General features: G+C 38.8%; 1 protein-coding gene across 2 annotated transcripts in view; it reads right to left on the bottom strand.

The window, feature by feature from the left end:
* Window positions 1–3,012: 3,012 nt before the first annotated feature.
* The window catches only part of LOC103175798 (C1q and TNF related 7), a 42,699-nt gene continuing 27,942 nt past the window's right edge, over window positions 3,013–17,769 (bottom strand). For both annotated transcript variants that reach the window (XM_007889000.2, XM_007888999.2), the window contains exons 2-3: window positions 17,057–17,314; window positions 3,013–5,248 (exon numbers count right to left, since the gene is read on the bottom strand). In XM_007889000.2, the coding sequence (XP_007887191.1) occupies window positions 4,617–5,248; window positions 17,057–17,306 (882 nt within the window). In that variant the 5' untranslated portion in view covers window positions 17,307–17,314 and the 3' untranslated portion in view covers window positions 3,013–4,616. The remainder of the gene's footprint in view (window positions 5,249–17,056; window positions 17,315–17,769) is intronic.

The following is a 17,769-nucleotide window of genomic DNA, read 5'->3' as shown; positions in this document are numbered from 1 at the left end:
GCTCTGAGACGCTACCCAGATGAAGAATGCTGTATAAATGCAAGTTGTTGTAACAGTTATTAGTGATTATTGTTATATAAGAGATCGTTAGAGGTTTAGCTTTAAGCATGTCTTGGTGAATGAGCTCTATTGGGATACTGCTCCAAAAGCTGTTTTGAATAAAGTTACATTTCATAAAGTTATCTTCTTTGGATTGTCCAAAAACTCGTACAGGATATTAAGAAGTACCATAACAATAAGTAATTATATGCCATTTTCCAAGAAAACACTATGTGCTGCATTTATTTTTGACCCAATTACAGGCATTTCATTTAAGAAACAACATTTTAAATGCTTTGCAAAACGATTAAAGTAATACTCCTTTTGATTACAAGTGATATTAAGAAACCAGTTTTAGATTTTGTAGATTAAGCTTTAAGAGTTTAAACAAAGGCTCAAGCATTTGATTCTACTTCAATAAGATCACAACTTAATTGGAAACTGGTAAGCCATCCCATCAATAATAAAGAATTGTTTACTAACTTATTCCTTTGATTGGTGCACTAGTTATTATACTAAAATAAAACCTTAAAACTATGACAATTTTAAATTTATTCAGAGAATTCCTCAGGTTAAAAAAAAGTCAATATTCTACAATGTTGTTTTGATTCTATTTTACAAACCTTCCCTTTCCAACTTCCACACCTCCCCAACTGGGGTGCTAACTCCAGTTGGCATATAGTTTAATGGCACTAGAAGCCTTCTGGCATCTTTCCCAAGTTGTCATTAAAAGTGGGTCTCAGCAAGCTGCATATTTTTTCCAGGGCATCACAACCACGCCAGATCCTTTCCTCATCTAGCATCAACCCGCACGTACATTCAAGCAGGATTCCCTTGAGAGTGACCAGCAGTAAGAATCACTGTATGAATTTTCTTTCTGATAGCTCAGGGACACTGAGACCAATTCCACTGCTGAGCTAACTCAATACAGACTGGGCATTACATGTCTGTAATGTGGTAACCTATTACATGTCTGCTGCTTACCACAACGGTTATTATAAAAGCCATCAACATTTAATATTTCCATGGCATAATTACATAGAATGTTACAGCAAGGAAACATTCAACCCAAATAGTCCATGCCGGTACCAAAACATCAGCCTCCACCTTCCTAATCCCCTCTCCTGTACCCCTCTAATTCCTTCTTCCTCATGTTTACTCATGTATGTCGGCCTGGCTCAGAAGCTATCTTTGCCAGAAAGATTCCATGGCATTCTTTGAAAAGAGAAGGGAGTTTCTCTTTCCCAGTGTCCTGGCCAACAATCTCCAAAATAAAAAGTTGTTCAGTCATTCCATAGTTATTTGCGAGAAGTTGCTGTGTGCAAATCATTTACACATACACACATGTCATTACAGTTTATCCTGTGAAGCGTTTGAAATATTCTCCCAAAGTGAAAGATGGTAAACCAACTGTAAGGATTATTATGTACATTTTGGAAGAGAAGGTTGTGGGTTCCATTCTTCAGATGAGAAGATAAACTGAGGTCCCATCTCCTTGTTCATGTGGATGCCCACAGCACTATTCAAATGGCTTCCCCCAGTGTCCTGGCCAACAATCTCACAAGTAAAATTGTCCTTTGCTTCTTGGATGTTTGTGGGACATTTTGTGTGCAAATTGGCTTTCACCTATAAAATGTTGTCACGACACATTACAATAAGTCCTGTGAAGCACTTCAAGATGTCCTCATGACATGAAAGTCACTAAAGCAAATGCAAGTATTATTAAATCTACAAAAATACCATTATCTCTTTGATTAAATTAATAATTTATGTACACATTAGGGAGAAGGGAATAGATGGAGAGGAGATTATGAGCAGTGGAGATTTATTTGGAGTCTAAACAATAAATACATTTTTTAAAACAATAATAAATTGGTCACTTAATCTATGACTGTTTGTTGTGTGCAAATAGCTATCCCGTGTTTCCCACAAAACACACAGGCACTATACAGTAAATTCTGCAAAGCGCTTTGAAATGTCTCGATGATTTGATATAGTGCTGTGTCAAATGCTAGGATTATTAATAATATTTTAACATAATCTCTATACTCAATGTCTCATGTGTTTCTATTAGGTGTGGTTGTTAAAGGAAAAATATCACTTTCTCTCTCTCTTCCCCTCTCTCCCTACCATTTTCATCCACAAAACACACAGTCACTACATCTTACAGTGTATTCTTTGAAGCGTTTTGAGACGTCTCAATGACATGATAAGGCAACAACAAGATTACATTTGTATAGCGCCTTTCACGTCGGGAGGACGTCCCAAGGAGCTGGACAGTGTACAGCATTTCAGACCCGAGTAGGGTTCAGAGGGGGAGAAGGAAGGGGAGGGGAAGGGGGGTGGCCGATGGCATGGTCGAAGAGGAGGGTCTTGAGGTGGGACTTGAAGGCACTATATTTAATATATATAAGGCACTATATCAAATACAATGATTATTATTTATTATTTTATTTGTATTTATTTAATGGATATGTCCAATGTGGAGGATGGTGGAACTTTTCAGAATTATAATTAAAATGACAAAAGATGCACAGTGGGAACAGCAAAATATTCAATTGACGTGAATGAGGCAGTAAAGTGTTGCCACCTATTGAATCTTTACAAGTTTCTGTCATATGGCTTAAACTAATAATTAGAACTTGGATGTTCACTGAATCTATTTGGATTGATTCATTTAAATTGTCTTGTTGTTTGTCCAAGTTTTTTGTTTCCAGAAATCAGTTTTTATGTATATTTCTATGTAGTTCTTTGACGCATTTGTTTGGAGACCAGTGCCCAAACTATTTTGACCTTTTTTTCCATGATTTAGGAGGTGGAGAGTAGTCAGATTGATGTACATATATTGATCTGATTTTGAAACAGTATTTTTGGCAAACACTCTTCCTGACCTTGGAAAAATAGCAAATTTATTCCATCAGTATATGGCATGCTTATACGTCTAATTGTAAAATATGACATTCCACACCAGAGTTATAAGATACCAATCTAGGTACTTTAATAGATCCAATAATAACACATGAAATACCTTTAAACAGCTAAGGTTAGATTCTGAGAGACACAAATATTGGAAGAAACCTGGATGAAAGGATGGAAAGATGNAAAAAAGTTGGGGCCGTAAATGTAAATGTTTAGTACATATATTCTGTGCAAGGGCTGACAGCACAGACTCGATGACTGACGAGTCTGCAGTGGACTTTCTTGCTTCTGTAGCTGAAGTTGTGAGGAAACTGAAGCTACAGCCTGCGAGACACTCGGTTCTAAAGTGTAAACCTGTCAAGATAACCTCAAAGGGAAGGAGAGCCATTAGGTGTAAGCAGAGGGCCTTTAAAGCGGTTTTGGAAGCTTGGAGCAAGTTAGAACTGTAACAAAGACAACTTACCACCAAACATGGCACAACGCTAGGAAGGTTATTAGATAAATGAAGCGAGATCAATGAGTTGCATCACTCCAAAAAGGGGTGCAATTACACAAGAACAATCCCAAACCTTTCTTCCGTTGGCTGATGTCTGTCGTCTGGCATGGATCATGTCTGGGAATATTTTTTCTGAATTTGTCCCTGGGGTTTACAATTAATTCCTGCCATTTTAGTATATAATTTGGTTTAATATCTTTAATATGTATTGTTGTTTGTGCTTTAGAATTGTATTTAACAGATGCTTGTTCATTCAGGATTTTCTTGTTTTCAGCCAAATCTCATGACCAGAACTATATGCTTATCTTTGAATTTACAAAAAGCAGAATCAGTCTAAATAAACATGTCTCAACAATTATGTTTGTACCAAGTCCAATTCAAGAAATGATAGCACGTCACTGTAGGATATGTAGTTGCAACCTTTAATGCTCTCTTCTTTTATAATATTACTTACAAATGAAAAGTAGCATAACTCAAAGGTGCTAAATATTCCCAGTTCTATCACTAGACTAGACAGTGATGAAAAGAGCACCATTAAATAAAAACAATCGGGTGGTATCATTACATTCAAATTCTCATGCGAAATGACACAGTCTGTTGTGTCCACGGACACCAAAATTCATGTTAGGTTGAAAATAACTTTCAAAGAAAATAAATCAAGATTTAGTCGGCCAAAATTATATTATTCTTTAAAAGTGTGTTTCCACTAGATAAAAAGGCATTGGTTCTGGATTGAAACTGCTTTATAATCCCATTGAAGATGTCCTGCTGTCTTTGAGGTGCACTGAACTGTTCTACACTGGATCCCAGATCTATATGATCCATATGAAATCACTTAACTATAACTCTGTCAACTGCAGCAGCTTGATGCAGGAGGATTGGATGGTTGATATTTGGAAAGAAATGATCAAATGGGCCTTCTTCATCTGAAAATCTCTTGCGATCTTGTGAACTTCATCAATTGAACTGGAGTGGATTGGGAATTACTCATAGTGTCCTAAACGAGTCATTACCCGGTGAGCTAATTCCCAACCTTATTCCAAGTGAGAACAGGAAAATTTCCACGTGTTTCAGAAAACACAAGTGACCACAAGTTGATTATTACTGGATCTTCTTCATAGAATGTTTGGAAGTTATCAGGGAATATTCAGACATCTTCAGTTTATAGTTCTTCATCCTCTGCCAATGCATCCAGGTAGTCAGAATCAGTGTAAAGTAAAAACCCAGAGAATAAACTGTCAGTCCAGTTGGGATCAGAAAAGAGACCATTCTGCTCGTAATCAAAGATCTCCAGCCAGACTTCATCCTCCGGCATCAGGTACATGGCTATGGATCCTGACGATACATCGTGGTTCCCTGTATTAGCATCAAAGGTTTTTATACGATATTGGCCATTGTGTACCAGTGCTAGTGCAAGGTGTTTGTTGGCCAGAGTAATATGATAAGAGAAGTAATAAATCCCTGGAATGCCACATATAAACTTTCCAGTGGAAGGGGTATAATGGCCTCCCTCATTTAAAAGAATTTTATTAAATATAATGGGCTTTCTTTCTGCTGGGTAACTGGTTGTTATGCCAACAGAAAAAGCAGATTTAGGCATTATACTGCCACATTTACAAACACCAGCAGGTCCTGCTTGTCCTCTTTGTCCTTTGTCTCCTTTGGGTCCAAAAGTTCCTGCTGGACCTAGTTTTCCTTTAACACCATTCTGTCCTTGAATTCCTGTTTTACCAGGAAGCCCTCTATCGCCCTTTTCACCTCCGAGTCCTGCAAGTCCTAGTTTTCCCCTGTACCCTAGGACAAATCACAATAAATACTGTTACTTTGATTAACATCATTTACATTGTTTCGGGCCAGTATCACAACTTTGGGGAAGGATTTCCATCTGGGGTTAGTTAGATTTACTCGATTTACATTTCAGGAGCATCCAAAATTTGACAAATTGTTTTAATAATAATCCTTACATTTGATATTGGGCCTTATCACGTCATCGAGACGTCTCAAAGTGCTCCATAGAATATACTATCAAGTGAATTGACTGAATTTTGTGGGTAAAACTTTGAACACAATTCAAAGCCAGTTCAATTTTGGGGCAAAACTTTGAAGCCAGTTTTAATTTTGAAGAATTTACTATAAATCAGCTTGCCAAATTCAGGATTTTCTGATGTGCTAAGAAAATAAAGCAAATCTACTAGGTAGCATTTGCAAGATAGATTTTCTCCCCCTTGCTCTTTTGCAGATTTCTATTGAACAAAAACATGTAACATAGCCTAGTAATTTTGACCAAATTTGTTTTTTAGTAATTTCCATTAATATCCACCAGTTCAAACCTATTGCAATAAAATCCCAACTGAGATAGTCTCAGTTTCGATGTTATGGCAATAGGTTTCATCATTAAGATATATTGCATGATGTTATACATAGCACATTGAAACCCACAACGTTGCTGGTATGAAAAGCATTATGAAATAACAAATTGTTTATAAAATTTTCGTTGCTCTTGTAACATCCAATTCACTTGTACATTAGTCACATCAAACCGTTTGTTATTCAGTATTCCCCGTGTACAACTGGTCTGGTAAAACTACTAGTGAAACAATCTAGATTCTTTTCTCCATTGCCAGTGGTGTTTAATGTATGCATTATTTTTATTTTACGGTGGTTGAAAAATTTCAATATTCCAATTTGATCTTTTGTGTTCATATTTTTGGTTGAGGTTGAGTGCTAGTCAAGATGAGGCATGTTAGTTAGTGGTGGGGAATTAAATATTTTTCCACATTTATCACCCAGTGTCAGAAACACTCCCACAACATGTACGGTATGAACAGTTTCAGAGTACAAATACATCTGCACTGACTTAGTCCCAGAATAGCGATTTCTACTGCACTACTGAGGTCTAAAACTCAATATTAACAACAGAAGTAGCAGACAGTGATCGACTATTAACTTCTGCTGGTTATACTCGCCAACAGGAATTCTGATGCAATCTACTTCGGAGATGATGCAGACTGGCCTGAAGCGTTTCTGGTTACAGGCAGGAGATATCATTTGTGACTCCTGTTCTGAATACCATGTTTCATATCCCAATGTAAATTATTGCATTCCTCACATCTGAATATTCTTTTGGATTGGCAACGATGCAACATTTAGGCTGGGTGGAGATTTTTGATATCATTTGAAATAACAATAATAATCTTGGCATAGTCTTTTTCACATCGGGAGAACATCCCTACATCATGTAGTGAAGAGTTAGAGTCAAACTGTGACTATTCTCTTGGGGAGGAGGTATCTGGGATTGAGCTGGTTTCATGGTAAAGATCTGAGTAGCATGATGGACTTCTCTGTGATCTGGGCAGATCTATAGCACTTCAGTTGGATTGACCATCTTGTGCTTGGCTCATCAAAGCATCTTGGAGAGGATAGACATGGTTTCTGTTCAGTTTCTCTGTGAGATTGGGATCAGGGACATTAATCACGTCCTGACTAGCTCAGTGTGTTGCACACCAGAGTTAGGACAATAGTTTCTGTTTTTTTTGAACTGTTAGTCAGGTCCACAGTAATCCAACATGATGTTGATGATTGATAAGGCTATCAATGAGACTTGGAGATGAAGACATGTGCTCAATCCATGCACCTAATATATAGAAATTGAGTTGGACAGCATCATTGTATGTTTAATCTTAAATATCCTTGGATTTAATAGAGCGCCTTTCGTATCGAGAGGCTGTATCAAAGAACTTCACAAAATTTAAAAATGCTGTGACTGTGTATATTCTAGGCATATTTTGTGTATTTTGTTACATAAGAAAACCTGAGTTCTGACAGTCTGTGACTCTGCTGATGCCCCCCCCTAAATCACTGTGTCAATACATTACCCTGGTCACTATAGTCCATTCATTTTAGTCTTTTTACACTGTTTACAAACTGAGCTGTCATTGCTAAAATTTAAGCCCTGGAAAATGTTCTCTTTGGGGATGATTTATTTTTACCTCTTCCAGTCTAACTTATATATTTTTTAATAAAATGCCTGCACAATGTGTTTTTTTTTAGAAGCGATCTGTGTCTAGACTGAAATATGAACAAGTTATACATGTTTTACAACGCAGTTTTTGAACTGTTATGCAGTATTTGAACTGATTCCATAAGTCCTTGGGGGATAGCGAGATGTTGACGAATTCCTGCTGTTTAATAGGTTTGCTTCTATTATGTATCATGTTTGGACTAGTTTCAGCTGCTCTGGAAGTAGTTTGTCCCACAGATCCTTGAATATTTAAGCTGGCCAGAAATAACAAAATGTGTTTTTAAATAAATATCCTGAACTCAGACCTGACCAAACTGAGGTCAACAAGAAAGATAAGATGGACGGAATTGGATCAGTAATCCCTGAGCTTCTTGTTTGATTCTATCTCAAGGCCCTTCAGTTGCCAGCCTGTTTATTGCCTCATGCTCAAGGTTGATATGCCTGAAGTTAATTGCTTTCACTAAAATGTACTAAAATGTACTGGCTGTCCTTTGTTTTCACTTGGATGTCATTTCTTCAATGCCACACACGTAAACTGTGCGGTAACACATTGAAACCTTAGTTTCCAAATTTTTTTTATCTTGGATGCTGTACAGTAAAACAATGAAAATAGCACTAGTCTGCCACCTGGACTCCTCTTTAGTTGGAGAACTCTTCTACATGTTATAGTCCAGGTCAGAAAAGTTCAGTGCACAGGCCAGCAGTGCAGTTCGGTGGGTGTCAGGATGCAGTTTGGTGGGTGTCCGGGTGCATACATCATAATGCATCACATGTTCAGTCTTGATGAAAAACAATTGATCAGTTTGTGAAGATGCTATCATTTTTATAAAGAAAATAAAGTTAGTGTTTTTATATTGGACTCGTATTCTAGAATTTTATTGAGGTTCCAAAATTAATCCCAATTTTCACTGAATTTACCTGAGATTTTTGTGTTCTCCCCACCCATTTTCTTGACTAAGAAAACCACAAAAATGTAATTTTTAAAAAATATTGTGGATAAACATCATTTAATGCTCCTTATTTTTACAATGGATAAATGATTTAAGCGTCATTTAATAAGTGTCTGGAGCAGCAGGTCAAAGGTGAAAAAACACACCTCTTATCAATCAGGTGGCCAAACAGGTATGAGGTGATGCACAGACCAAAAAATCCAAGCTTGCATTCCATGTTTCCTTACATACTCACAGTGCAACTTGATTTTTTTTGTGGTCAATCAATGTTTGATGTGAAAAAAAACAGCTTAATCATGCTTAATGCAGTGTATGTGCAATTCTCAATCCAAACAGTTGGAGAATTGCACCTACACATAGAAATTTCCCTGTGTCTGGAATGGAATGCTACTCTTTCTCCCTCCACTTATCTAATTCCGGAAAGCATTAATTAAATGTTGCCAAGAGCTAGGGCTTGGGACCCGAAAGGAGTGGTGGCCAGCCCATGGCTGTCCTAACATTCGGACTAATCTAGATCAGTCTGTTTAAAATCAATGTTTTGTTTCCAGTAGCTACTGAGTGGCAATGCGCAGGCGTGGTCATAAATCAAGACATTTTCAATCAAGAAAGTTTATTTGGTTAGTGACCAAAAAGATTAGCTACAATTGCCCTAGAGCGTGCGTTGGAGTGCTGTTGGAGTTTAATGAGCTAAACAACACAGCTTGCCATTATAAACATTGTCTGGCAAGCATCCCACTGCTTATCCATTAGGCTTTGGTTTACAGGGTTAACGGGAGGCAAGTGGGAAGAATCCCTGCTTTCAGTAATTGATCTGCCTCTTCAGGTCCTGCTGATGAGCCAGGCTGACTGGGCTGTCATTAACAATAGCCTGGAATACTGCGGACACACCTGGCTCAGGAAATGGGCTACCAAGAGTACACAGAAAGCTAACTCAATTCTGACATTGCCAGTTGTGTTATCTTCGAGTCAGCTCAGTCCCAAGAAACCTCTGCTTACCTATACCCTTAGGAAGGATAGTTACTTATTGGCTGTTTGACATTTAACATCTGATAAGTGGAGATTTGAGCCCTCACTAGGTGGATATCAGCTATCACAAACTCCCTGTGAGATTCCTGCTGAACAGCACAACTTAGCATGCAATGCATGAGAGCACTGCCACCATCTTCATGCCACAGTTCAGACACACACCCCTATTTATTGAGCGACGGTTCTACCAGTTAGAAATGTGGAGTTTAAGCGGCAGCTTACTTCTCTGCAAATCAGTCACGTTTGTTACCAAGCCCTGGATATTTAAGCGTGTATTTAGCCCTAGATATGAGAAGTTTGAGGAATGCTCTGTGCAATTTTGAACACTGCATTTTCTGAACCATTAATCACCCAGTGCAATTCTCTTTGGGAGCTTCAGGGCCTTGGGAAGTCCTCCTGACGTGAAAGGTGCTATATAAATGTAATTTTGTTGCTGTTCTAACTGAGGTCAGAGGTTGTATTGTAAACCCTCTGCAATATTACTTTATATAGTGATTGGTTGAACTCTACAGATTTGATTCATTCCTTTAAGAGACCCAACTTTGATGAGGCAGAGATGCCAAAGGTGATATTTTGAGCAAAAAAAGGTGAGATACAAGATGACTATGTTGAACTACAGTATGATAGAAATGTGACATTTTTTATAGAGTAAATGGTTTAGAGTAAATTTCACATTTTACCTAAAGTCTATTTAGGATTACTGAATTTTATTTTGGTCAGCCGAGTGCCATTCACGATTCTTCAGAGTATCCAAACCAAGCTGAGATTTCCATGCATCCCACCTCCACATGGAAATCCCAGAGATAGATTGTTGGAATGGAATACGCACTCTGCTTACTTAATCCCAGAAAGTATTAGGTTCGGGTTAGCAGGATTCAAGGCTTGGGGACCCCACAGCTGGAGTCTAACCATCTGGCAAGCTTTCCCACTGCTTATCCAGCTAGAAACACCCTACCCATTAATGCTTTGGCTTGCAGGGATAACAGGAGCTGAGGCAGGATTTCCTGACCCGAGTGACTGGTCTGCCATTCCAAGTCCTGCAGATGAGTTAGGCTGGCCGAACCAAGGCAGTCTGGATTGCATTTCTCTTCACACCATGACTGTTACATACCTCTATGTGATCATGCCACAATCCAAATACCTAACCAATAAATCTATTCTGTAGAGTGTTCCCATGGCTACAAGGGGAATGTTTTTCACGTTGATGATGCAGGCTGATTACAGCTTTGAATGATTTATGTACATTCATCATATGTTCAAATAAGAAAGTACAACTTGGAAGGATTAATGCTGGAAGAAAATGAATCCAGTGCAAGAATAGTTATTAAACCAATGCAACAAAGCAGCACAAATGTTGGGATGAACATTTGTTTAAGGGTGCTTGAGTACATATTGTGCCTGGTTCAACAGAGGAACACATTAGAACTTCTTTGTGGATCTACGACAACGGTACGGCATGGGATGGCCAGTACTAGGGCACCCTACTTCACAAGTTCCTGATTTTAGCTGTGCTATCAGGAAAAACCATAGAACGAACATTAGGAAAAGCATATTATTTTCCATGGTAAAGTTAATCATTGTACCATGATGACATCTAAAGCAATACTTGTAGTCTTATGCAATAGAATCATGGAAAGTTTGCTACTCAGAAAGAGGCGATAGACTAATCCCATTCTCCTGATTTTCACTATACCCTTTAATATTATTTTTCTTCAAATATTCATACCATTCTTTTTTAAAAGTTGTTCTCAGCTTGAACAGGCATTTGTGGTAAAGATATTCAAACAATATTCTGTGAAAAAAAATTGTTTTTTACTATAATAATCCCTATATTTGATATATCGCCTTTCATGTCGGAAGGACATCTCAAAGTGGTTCACTTACTGGATATACAGTAAAGTGCAGTGATTGTGTATGTTGTACTTTGAGAATCCTCAATTTATGCCCTTTTTTTAAACCAACTCGCTAATTGGTGTAAATAGTCTTTCTCGATTTATCCTATCAAAGCAATTCTTTTCAGACTCTGTCACTGTGAAGCGCTCTGGAACCCCACCGCACATGAAAAGCGCTATATAAATGCAACATATTGTTGTATTTATATTTTAGAAAACTGTTAGATTCTTCAAGTATGAGTATTTTGGCATTGGCAATAACAGTTAATGCAGCCTTTAATCGCCACACATTAGAAATATTCCAGCAGTCACTGTTTTTTCTTTTCATTTCAAATTTGCCCACCAAACATTGGGGTCCCTGAGGCTCAGCAACATCTTGTTAAAACACATTAAGGAATTTTCGATTTAAAGTACTTCCATAAACGGAACAAGATAATGAAGCATTTTTTTTTGCCCAATGGCAAATAAATGATGTAGGAAGGAATTAGTGACATAGTAGGTTAGTGAATTCTCCTTTTATCTGCAGGATCTGAGCTTGGATCCAATCCAGACAGATGAGATTTTTTTTCAGTCAGAAAGCAGTAACAGTCATAAGTGAAGGTCATCTATACCGATGTTATTCCAGTTTCTAGTGCATATAACATAACCAATACTGTGAGGGCAAAAACTCCATTCAGCATTCCCATCAATGGCCAACAATATATGATGTTGAATGGAAATGTTACTCCTGTATGTCTATACTGTTGTGTGAAAGCACTGACTGCTAACCTTCCTAGAAAAGACCAGTAGGCCGGTACTGAGTAGTTAATGGAAATACATCCATTGAATTTTTTAATAAGATAGTCTTTATGGGGTGATGAGTAAAAACAAGGAAACTATATCAGCAAAATAAACCAGATGGTCTTGAAGGTTGTGAAAACTTGTATAATCGGTTACTAACCATCCTGAAGTTGGAACAGACACACAGGAAAAGTAAGAAGAGAAAGTATGAAACTAATAAGAAAACTTGTGTAACTGTATATTCTGCACTCTGGATTGGTAGCTATACCTTTCCGTATCACTCACAAATTTCTGAATCAAAAAATGTATTTAAATTAAATAGAATTAAATACAGAATTGACCCATTTCAGTTAACAGTGGTTTTAACTAGTTAAACTTGGGGTACCCCAGTGCACCCAAACCTTGTCTCTTGCCAACCTGTGCCTAATATTTTCCAGAATTAGGTAAGCAAGATGCATCCCTCCAGCGAGAGATAATTTCTTTGTGTAAGTATCATACATGGAACCTTGTTTGGTTTCGATATTCTTAAGCATGGTGGTGGGTTATTACATGTGTCAGAATCCCAGCTGACTTTAAAAAAAGTGTCATGTGTAAATATGTACATAAACACATATGTACAGAGGGAATCACAAATGTGCTTAATTATGTCATTAATAACCAATGGAAAGGATTGGTAAATTATACAATTAAGGGTTTACATATGATGGAAAATGATAATAATCCTTGCATTTGATATAGCACCTTACCATGTCTTCGAGACGTCTCAAAGCACTTCACAGAATATACTGTAAAGTGAACTGTCTGCATATTTTGTGGGTGAAACGTGGCAGCCAATTGTGCACAGCAGTGTCCCACAAACAGGCGTGGATTGAGTGACCAAATTATTANTTTTTATTATTACCCCTGGAAAAGTGATCTGCCAATCAACTAACAATCGAGTTCCTACTTACTTCTAGGTAAACAAGCGTGTGGAGTAAGGAAACTTGCCCAATGTTTCACCCTGCTGGGAATGGAACCCAGTTCTCTCGCTTGTGAGGCGAGTGCTCTAACCACTGAGCTACGACAAATAGTACATGTGTGTTTGCAGATGGTTTACACATGGCATATGTTTAAAAAGTTGACTGCTATATTGAAGTGCCAACTTTGTTTTCTTTTATTGTTACTGAATTATCATTGAACTTCATGGCATAACTAACACCAAATTTAAATATGTAGATATTTCCCTTTGCTTATTCTAATTTACTTTCAGCCTTTTGTGCCACTTCCTGATGAAAAAAAATATTTCCTGACTAGGTCACAGTCCTGAGGGTGCCAAATACTAACCATTAGACGACAGGGACAACAAGTCTTTTTAAGTCACACAGAAGGTTTGCAATGGGATGTATTGCGGTTACCTTTTTNAAAAAAATCCTTGCACTTGATATAACGCTTAAGAACATAAGAATTTGCTAGGCGAAAGAAGATCAAGGTCCATCCAGTTTGCCTTCCACTATCCTGGCAGTCATGATCCAAACTATATATTGTATCCCGAAATATTATTTTCTAACAGAAATCTATCTATCTAATTTATTCCTGAAACAAACAACACTTTCTGCTTTCACATTAGGACATCTCAAGCCTTAATAATAATTCTTGCATTTGATATAGTGCCCTATCACGTTATCAAGAGGTCTCAAAGTGCTTCACAGAATATACTGTAAAGTGAATTGACTATGTGTTTTGTGGGCGAAACACATCAGTATAGCAGTGTCCCACAAACAGTCATAGATTGAGTGACCACATTTTTAAAAAAAAAGTATTATTACCGCCAATGGACTAACAACCGGGTTCCTATTTACTGTAATAAGCAGAGGCATGTGGAGCAAGGAAACTTGCCCTATGTTTCGCCTTACCCGGGATTCAAACACAGGTCTCTCGCTTGGGAGGCGAGTGCTCTAACCACTAAGCTACAGGACTCACACTTATATACATCATATACTGTAAAGTGTAGTGACTCTGTACTTCGTAGACAAACATGGCCAATTTTTTGCACAGGAATGTCCCCAAATAGCCATAAAATGAATGATTAATTGTGTTTGGGGGAATCTTGGCCAGGACACTGGGAGAAACTCCTCTCTTTTTTCATACAGTAACATTAACCTGAACAGAACACAACATTGGATTGACATCTCATCTGAAAGACGGCACATCTAACAATACAGCACATCTCTAACATTGTACTGGAGTGTCTGCCTAGACTTGTGAATTCAAAGTTGTAGGGTTTGAACCCATAACCTTCTGACTCAGGGGCAATAGTCTGACCAATTGATCCAGGCTAATACAGGAATTATTCAAAAGATCTGGATATTGTTTTAAATGTATTGCTTTAAAAGGTTAGCAAAAAAAATAAAAAATTAACTCTTTCAGTCTGAGTTCAGTGTGAATATATAGAGGTGTTGTGAGACTATATTGTAGTCTTCCGTAACCTTGTATGTTGGAAATCTGAAAAGTGGGCATATGTGAAGGTGTATAAAAACACTCATGGGCAGGCAAAAAGTGTATGAAGAAATTCATGATTTACTTTAGGTAAGAAAGATGTAGTACCGATAAATACAAACAGTTATTTAAAAATAAACAATTACAAAATTGCCTAGAAAGTGTTAAGAAATACAAAGGAAGTATATTTCAAGTTTTAAGAAATACAAAGCAGGTATGTTTAAGAATAGAGAATTGTAAGAGGTATGTTAAAGAAGCAAGAGTTATAAAGAAATGATAGTAGTATCTGGTTCCCTCTGTTTCTGAGTCTTGACCCAAACTTCATAAATTAGAAATGCAACAATGGCGGAGTTTTGAATTAATTGAATTTTGTGTATAGTGGAGCTGCAGAGACCAACAAGGAGGGCATTAGAATAGTCCAGCTTGGAAGTGACAAAGGCATGGACAGGGGTTTCGCCTGCGTTGGTTGTGAGGTGCAAATGGAGGTGGGCAATGTGACGGAGGTGGAAAAAAGTGGTCATGGTCAGGGAAAGGATGTGGGGTAGAAAGAAAAGTTGGGGATCGAACCTGATGCCTAAGTTGCACATGGGTTTGGCGAGTCTGAGGGAGAGCCAGTGGAGGTTGAGGAGTTCAGTCCTGCAGCAGAGAAGACATTGACGCAAGCTGAAGAGTATGGCTTCCGTCTTGCCGACATTCAGCTGAAGGAAATTTGCGTTCATCCAGGTCTTATGTCTATCAAACAAGCTGACAGGACATCAGTGGACTGGGAATTGCAGCTGGAGGAGGAGAAGTAGATTTGGGTGTCATCCGCATACATGTGGAAGTTGACCCCATGTGGAAGTTGACCCCATGTCTGCGGATGACATCGCCAAGACACAGCGTGTAGATAAGGAGAAGAAGGGGGCCGAGAATGGAGCCTTGGGATACCCTGTAGGTGGCTGGTGGGGGTGGGAGGAAAAAACATTTGCTGAGATGTTGCAGGTTGGTAAAATTTTGCCCACATATATATGGTCAATTCACTTTACAGTCTATTCTGTGAAGCCCTTTGAGATGTTGAGAAGACGTGAAAAACGCTATATCAAATGCAAGTATTATTATTATTATTATACAATAGGATTTGAACCATGTGAGTGCAGTCCCACTAAGGTGGATGAGGGATGAGAGGCGGTAGAGGAGGACGGGTGTTCAATTGTGTTAACCGTGGTGGAGAGGTCCAACAACAACTTCCACAACAACTTGGATTTATATAGCGCCCTCCACGCCGGACGGTGTCTCAGAACGCTTTACAGTAACGGATCCCAGAACCGAGCCAGGGGGAGGGGGAGGAAGGTGACAAAAGGCGCGGTCGAAAAGAAAGGTCTTCAGCAGAGACCTGAAAATGGGAAGGGAGGGAGTGAGACGAAGGGAGTGAGGAAGGCAGTTTCAGAGCCTTGGGGCGTAGTGGCTGAAGGCACGGCCGCCAAGGGTGGAGCGGAAATCTCGGGGGACAAGGAGGAGGCCAAACCCGGAGGAACGAAGGCAACGGGTGCTATTTTGAGGAGAGAGGAGGTCAGAGAGGTTGGGGGTGCAGAGGAGTGCAAGGACTTGAATACGAGGGTGAGGATCTTGAAATTGATCCTCTCTGGGATAGGCAGCCAGTGCAGTTTGGCAAGGACTGGGGTGATCGGGGAGCGGAGTTTCATGCCGGAGAATGAGCAGAGGGAGCCTTGGTCACAGAGAGAGAGCGTCATTTAGACGTGCGCTGTCTCTTTGCAGGGGGCAGGACGAAAGTTATACTGGATGGGTTTAAGTAGGGAGTGGATCTTTGATAACCTTTACAATGCTGAGGTCCAATGTGTGATATTTCTTATCAGGAATGCTTGATAAGGAATTCTACTATGTTGCTGCTCTGGATGGGATCTTTAATGTCTATCTGAAGAGGGTTTAACTCTAATTGTTTTCAAGTTCAACTGGTATCCTGGAAACTCAGGATTGCTCACTGCGGACCAAATGTGCAATGGCTGGCAATAGACAATCATTGTCACAGAGCTGGGAGGGGGGGACAACATCATCTTTAATTGATTATTGTTTCTTTGGCGTTTAAAATACAGCACATTACACACTGGGCGATAATAATAATAATCATTTGTTTAGTGCCTTTCACGTCAGATTGAAGTCAATTTTGACTTCAATTATTCCATAAGCATTTTCAGTGCTTGACCTTCCTTTCATGAGTTTTCAATGAGCTTTGTCTGGCGTTAAACCACAATGAATGTGGTGAGATTATCCCTCAGATTCCATGAAATATCCTGTCGAAATTTATCCAATTCCTCTGCAGATCCCACTGGCTCCAGTGATATTCAGGTGTCAAAGAGAATGCTCCTGCCTTGTCCATCATTTATTTTTATACAGTTGGTTCAGCAAAACAACTGGTAAAACACTGTGACACCTAATTTAAAAGTACGTTCAAATGCTTTACCTGAAGTCCCCTTTTCACCCTTCTCACCCTGTCTGCCATCTCGCCCGTCTCTCCCTGACAGGCCAACACGCCCATGGGGGCCTGGGATTCCATTGGTTCCAGGAGGCCCTGGAGGTCCAGGCAGGCCAGGCACGCTACATATTAACCTGGAAAAATCATTGGCGGTTTCTCTTCTTCCTTTCATTTTGCTAATAAGTGGTTGGCTGGTTATACAGTGCACCAAGCCTGCCAGATAAAGCAAGGCTAACATCTTCAGATCTATAAGAAAATAATAAAGAAAATAAATTAGTATCCAACATTCTTTTGAAATACCGTAGTCTGATGCATTTTACTAGAATCTTAAGTGTTCAAAATTGCTCTTGCATGACATGAAATAGGTTTCACTACTATCTGCCAACCAGCTCAGTGGAGGTAGAAATATGAGAGAAAGAGCATCTTAAGTAAATTAGCTCCCAGCTGGTGGAATATTGGTCTAACAAACCTTGTTGCCACCTGAAGTAACCCATACCATTATGGTGGCTCAGCGCTGTCTTTTCTTTGAAAACCAGACAAATAGAAACAATTAAGATAAATGATTGGCAACATTTGTCATTTAGGTTTGCACTTAAGGTTCGAAAATTATACGATTGTGCTATGAAGCATTTGAGTTTGCCAATTAAATTAATAATAATAATCCTTGCATTTGAAATAGCGACTTATCACATTGTTGAGGC

The sequence above is a fragment of the Callorhinchus milii genome, unplaced genomic scaffold (genome assembly GCF_018977255.1).
Source record: "Callorhinchus milii isolate IMCB2004 unplaced genomic scaffold, IMCB_Cmil_1.0 Scaffold1, whole genome shotgun sequence".
NCBI lineage: Eukaryota > Metazoa > Chordata > Chondrichthyes > Chimaeriformes > Callorhinchidae > Callorhinchus > Callorhinchus milii.
The sequence above is the reverse complement of the archived record's forward strand: the minus strand, read 5'-3'. Positions and strand labels throughout refer to the sequence as shown.